Source organism: Sinocyclocheilus rhinocerous, unplaced genomic scaffold (genome assembly GCF_001515625.1).
Source record: "Sinocyclocheilus rhinocerous isolate Xijiao unplaced genomic scaffold, SAMN03320098_v1.1 scaffold1939, whole genome shotgun sequence".
Lineage (NCBI taxonomy): Eukaryota > Metazoa > Chordata > Actinopteri > Cypriniformes > Cyprinidae > Sinocyclocheilus > Sinocyclocheilus rhinocerous.
In genome coordinates, this window is record NW_015630547.1 from 87,149 (window position 1) to 93,563 (window position 6,415).

Genomic DNA, 6,415 nt, shown 5'->3' on the forward strand with positions numbered 1-6,415 from the left:
TCGGTAAAGCTCTCTCCAAGATCATTCTGTGTTCCCATTATACTTGATTTGTAAATACATGTCTATGATTTTGCAAAAAGGACTTTATCTTTTTGCCGGAGTTTAGTGTTGTTTTGTTACTTGCTACCGGGTGTCTGTGAGAACAAAACACGGGCGTAGAAAAGACTATAAATTGTTTTTAATGTGCACAGTAACTGAAATTTAAAACTGTTAAAAGAAAGGCTCAATAACTGTTGCACAAATATAATACACTACGCATACATTTCTCTTCCCTTTTTTGCTATGCAGTTTTTAACACTAAGCGCTTACAATGTGCGCATCCGGTGTGCAGAATGATGGTGTCACAGCCTGACGCTGTGTTGCTTCAAGCGCATCATTCTGCACACCGGATGCGCACATTGTAAGCGCTTCGTGCTCATAGACTGTATAAAAACAGTTCGTGCTGCACTGTATTTGTTTTGTCCTATCGAATCTATCATATGTTGTTGCCTTATTGAAAAATATGCTATACATTTAAAATAAATGTATTTTAATTTTATAGTTTATACTTATATATACATACATTCATGAATGTTTTTCATGAATGGATTTTATAATACAAATAGCAATGTGTAACATTTTACCATATTTAGTGCAACACTTTTAATTGTTCACCACAAAATATTGTTTTTTCACTTTTTTGTTATATTGTTATTTTGTTATAATATTGTTTGGATTTCTAAAATTATTGTGCACTGATTTTTGTAGAATAACTTTTGCTGCCGAATTATCCACTAACCTAGTTTATGATAAATTTTTGTCATAGATTATAAATATACATAGGCCTATATTTTTTCATATTTATTGTTTATTTTATTTTTCGTTTTTTCACTAAATGTTTGGATTTCTAAAATTATTGTGCACTGATTTTTGTAGAATAACTTTTGCTGCCGAATTATCCACTAACCTAGTTTATGATATATTTTTGTCATAGATTATGAATATACATATATTTCATATTTATTGTTTATTTTTCTTTATAATAAAGTAGTCTGTATTTAGTAGATTGTGAAAGAATGATTATCAGTTCCACACACAGAGTTCTACATTTATTTAAATGAAAAAAAAAACCCAAAGCTTAACTGGTATCGGATCGGTATCGGCCAATACTGAACCCTAGGTATCGGAATCGGTATCGGAGGTGAAAAAGGCGGATCGGAGCATCCCTACACAATACACACACTTCTGGAGCTAATAAAGCCTAAAATTAACTTTATGCTTCTGTAATAACCAATATTGAGATAATAAAATAGGAAGAACATGAAATTTATACATTTCATTCACCAGAGACATGTGGATTTAATTACATACAAACTAATTAGGGAATATTAATTAACAGTACAATATTGAAAAGAAGAAAAAAAGAAAAAGAGCAACACACTCTTATTTGTTTTCTGTCACACTATAATAAGCCACCTAAATCACAAAGACAAACATAAATATTAGAAACTGTTCAACTCATTTTAACTGCAGGCCTGCCTCTCAGTCAAATTCCAGTAGCACTGAATCAATATTAATGTTTCACTTGGAAAGAAAATGCAAAAATATTCTTGTGAGTGTCCATATTGCCATTATCATGAGTGACGCACAACCTTTAAAGTGGGAAAATGAAATGGATTGCCCTTGGACAGTTACAAATCCTGTTTCAGCTAAAAAAGCACAACGATAACACAGTAGGGCTGCACGATTAATCTAATGCGATTGTCATGCGCATTTTGATAGTAATGCCGGTTCTGTAATCAGCAGGAAATCATCATCACGTGCTTTCAGATGGAGCAGAATTTACTACACATAGCCGTAGTTCACTGACAAGTCGATTTATCGTGCAGGCCTATAACACAGTACAACTTTCCTGCTATAGCTAAAAATATTATGAATATACATTACTACTCAAACTTTTGGGGTAGGTAAAATGTTTTTTAAAGTCTGTTATGCTCAACGATGCTGCATTTATTTGATAAAAATGCAGTAAAACTGTAATATTGTGACATATTATTTTAAAAAATTACATTTAATACCTTTAATTTGTAATACATTAAAAAAGAGAGACTATAAAAGACTACTGTCAATTTTGAACAATTTAATGTATCCCTCCTGAATAAAAGCATTAATTAAATTGAAAAAAAAAAGAATGGTAATGTATCATATCAACAAAATTAATAGATGAAAAAATTTTAGAACAATTTACTTTATCAAATCATCCCACAGTGAGAGCTATATCAGAATGTGTTACCTGACGCAAAGTCCGGGCCACCAGGCTCTCCAGAACAGGCCCTCTATCCTCATGAAGAAGATGAACTTCATCCAGGATGAGCAGTCGGACGATCTGAGACAAAGCCACATCCCCCACACTCTTCCTTGTCACCACATCCCATTTCTCTGGAGTCGTCACCAACATCTACAACACAATACAGTCATTGGATGATTAAGGCCTTGCAAACATGTGCTGTGAATTATCAGCAGCTTGTCCTGGTGTTTGCCAGTAACTTGATTTTTGCAGTATACTGTCAGTCGCTTTGATACAAACTGTCTATTAAACATAACAAACAAATGTGAAGATAAACCAACAATAATGCATACTAGAGGTTGCGCTGCAGATATTTTCTTCTAGTCTGTGTCAACAAGTCGTGATCACACGACTTCAGTTGCATGTTCTATACATGATGAATGATTAATTTTCTGGATGACAAGTCAACTATTATAAGTCGTGCAAGTCCTAATGCATACTCAAGCGAATGAGATGCCTCTACCACCTGGATAACTGTATGAGCATGTTATGAGATTCCTACCATTTTCAAGCATTTTCTATATGACCAACATTCATCTACTGATAACATATGTGTTTTGTACACTGGCATCTCTTTCTCACTTTCTCTTAGAAGACTTTTTGTTTTGCATTAACAGTACTTTTACAAATGACTGGTGGAAACTAGGTCTGTGAGAAGCTAACTCTTAAGAAAAATGTCCTTTATATCTCTCGAGAGAATTACATGCAGTTTGTTTTTAAAAAAGTAAATGAGAGGCTAAGGTATAGAAATATCTCGGCATCAGTACATCCACCATCATCAGACAAATGAACAGAAAAGGCTATCATTCTCACCAGTCCATTTATAAAGGTGACTGATTGTAAACAGAACATCTTCTCAATATGTGAAGGGATACTTGCTGAAAAATGATGCTTATATATCTCTAATGACTTACGTTTCAGATTAAATCTGGCCAGTTTGATTACTTTTCCGCACCCGTGAACAGTTAGAACCACTCCAAAAGAAAGAGCCATTGATACATGTGGCAATGTGAGCCTGTATACAGTTTTACAGTAGTTGAGCTTCCCATTCAACATGACAACAGGAAAAAAAAAAAAAAAAAAAAAAAAAGCTTATCATAAACTTGTCACCAAAATCTTTTTGTAAGGTTTGATTTGACGTACCAAAGCCTCAGGCCAATGCATCACATCACCTCAACGAACGTGCCCGATGTACAAAAGGGTGTAAGGCTATTCACATAATCAGTCTTTGTGACTAACAAAATTAGTCACAAATACTGATTTTCACAAAAGTAACAGTATTTCAGTTACCAACCATAAATAAAAGGAAACACAGTGATGACATTTATCTAAAAAAACTGGATGACAAATAGCTCATATCTTCATCTCTGTGAATTACTAAAACCCCACATTAAAAATCCACGCATAATGCAAACAATGTGTGTGCAGTGCAGAATGTCTATCACATAGTATGAAGTGACAGACAACATCCACTGTGTTTCCATTCATTAAGAACAGGGTCACTAAGAAAATGTCATTCTCAACATGGGAGTCTTGGAAATGTAAAATGAATAAGTAATGTGGCCATGTTTAACACTATAAAATAGAATTTAACTGTATTCTACAACCATGTGAACGTAGCATAGGCCTCCTCCAGGGCTGTCATTTGGAAAACTCTTGACAAAAACCTGGAGTAATGAGCACAAAACCAGGTTTATGGATGAATTTACATTTAGAAGAAGCCAAGAAATCCCTTTCTTCTGCCTATTAAACACCATAGAGTTGTCATAGTTTTTCAAAATCACCTTGTTGGAATCCTAAGGTGTGATGGCTCCACACAGCCATATTACAATTAAAAAATAGAATGCCATTTCAAACATATAATGCAATTTTGCAGGAAAAGATGCAATCCCGTACTACAATTACTGCTACCCTCAACTCATCAAATATATGAGTGGTTTTATGAACAAATCAAATACAGCATCTGTGCTTAATGCAATTTTCATGCCACAAAACCCCACCATGTGGGTTGGTGAGTGATAAGTTGTTGAGGATGCAGCAGACTACCACAATCTGAGATACTTTACTGGGCATCACTCCACCACTGCGACCCAAAAATCTTAAATAAGAAAATGATTTAAAATGCAGAAAGTGCACTCAACTACACCACAGGCCTGTACATATACCTAGTTATAATGCTCTTCTCCCTCATTTGAATGAAAACAAAAGATTAACAAAAAAATGTACCCAAATATTTAGGAGTTTTGTGATCAAAATTAATTGTACTTCACAGGTGCAATCTACATTAAGTCTAATTTACATAAAAAGTAGGCATGTTTGCTCTGAAACACAAAGTCAGTATTTGGGATTGACAACTACATTTACTTCTACACACATTACTAGTGTGACTTCCAAATTGCAATGAACATACAGCAGGACACAAGGCAGCTCTAATAATGTCCGTATGAATGAGTAAGGTTGCTACAAACAATGTACAATCAATCAACCATCAAGTTACAAACTACTAAACAAGACAGCCAAGAGAAAGGAAAAAAGAGAGACAGAGACAAAGGAAAGAGGCAGCCAGAAACGAGGAGTGGAAATTATTTTGTGACAATCACTTTTCAGAGTTTAGATGCCATTACAGAGATTTCCAAACATAGTCTGACAGAAATCAAACGGAATGCAATCTGGAATGAGGAATGATGAATGAACAGGAATGTAGGGATGCAGTAGGTCAAATACAGCAAGTGCAATTCTCCATCTTTTGGATGAAACAATGTTTTGAGCTTTGGGGCAGAGATGTGTGATTTGGTGAAGATGCTTTTGTGTGTGTGTGTGTGTGATGGGTTTGATGTGGGCTTCAAAATAGAGAGACAAGCCAAATCTGATGCTCAGATTCATGATTGTTTTGGAGAGTTTGGAGAGAGTTCTGTTGCTATAAATGCAAACGTCAATATTTCTTCTAAGTGTTAAAATCATGATATTTGTTTTATAAGCATTGTTATAATTACAGTTTAGCTGAATATTTGCATAATGCATACTCCATGTTAGAGAACAAAACTGAAAGATGTCAGTGTATCTAAGTAGTGTATCCGTGTAGCGTAACAGTGCTAAAAGTGACCATGACAACTAATGATACAAACAATCTTATAAATTATGAAAAGGAGAGGACCAAAAACCGAAAATTGGGGGACACCTTGAGTTATGGAAGCAGGAGGGCATTTGTACTTCTTGATAGAAATAAAATATTGTCTATTAGTGAGGTTGGAAGAAAACGTCTCGGTTACGTATGGTAACCCTCGTTCCCTGAAGGAGGGAACGGAGACGTCACGTTGGATGACTGACGAATTGGGATCTCGCTTAGAGAGACCAATCCACATCATGTGTAAACTAAATGAGCCAATGCACATTGGCATGCGATTATTGCATCCAGCTGTCGCTGATCACAGCGTGAGTATAAGTAGGCAGCTGGTGCAGCGCATATTCAGGATTTCTCTGATGAGCCGAGCCGGTAACCCGGCTGCTCGGCAGTGGTACAGAAGCTATGGCGACGGGACGTGACGTCTCCGTTCCCTCCTTCAGGGAACGAGGGTTACCATACGTAACCGAGACGTTCCCTTCAGTCGGTCACTCTCGACGTCACGTCGGATGACCGACGAATTGGGATCCCTACCAAAGGGCCATAGCTACTGCCCCTTCCAGTGTCCTGTGGAAGCCACCTGCGCCCCTACTTTTTGGCGTAGGCCAGGGCCTGCACAAGAGGACCAGCTACTGCTACTATGGCACTACCCACTGAGTAAGACTGGATAACACTGGATCCACTTAGGTCTCTACATATGGAACCCAGCCCTCTACCGGTTCTCACGGATTCATCGAGTGAGGGCCTGGCGCTGGACGCTCCGCCACGTCTGGCTGCCGAGGGGATGGAGGAGCTCGACAGGGTCTACGATATGGACTATCTGGAGCGGTTTTAGCAAGCCGACCCGAAGCCGGGGCCTTTCAGTGCTTCTACCCGTTTGAGGTGAGAACACAGGAGGATACCGGCTCCACACGAAGGCTATAGAATCTAGCGAACGTGTTAGGGGTCGCCCAGCCCGCAGCTCTACA

General features: G+C 37.3%; 1 protein-coding gene across 1 annotated transcript in view; it reads right to left on the reverse strand.

Annotated features, from left to right (window-relative positions):
• LOC107740553 (activating signal cointegrator 1 complex subunit 3-like) overlaps positions 1–6,415 on the reverse strand; it is a 169,846-nt gene that overhangs the window by 73,770 nt on the left and 89,661 nt on the right. Inside the window, exon 11 of the mRNA XM_016552999.1 lies at positions 2,273–2,437. Within this exon, the coding sequence (XP_016408485.1) occupies positions 2,273–2,437 (165 nt within the window). The remainder of the gene's footprint in view (positions 1–2,272; positions 2,438–6,415) is intronic.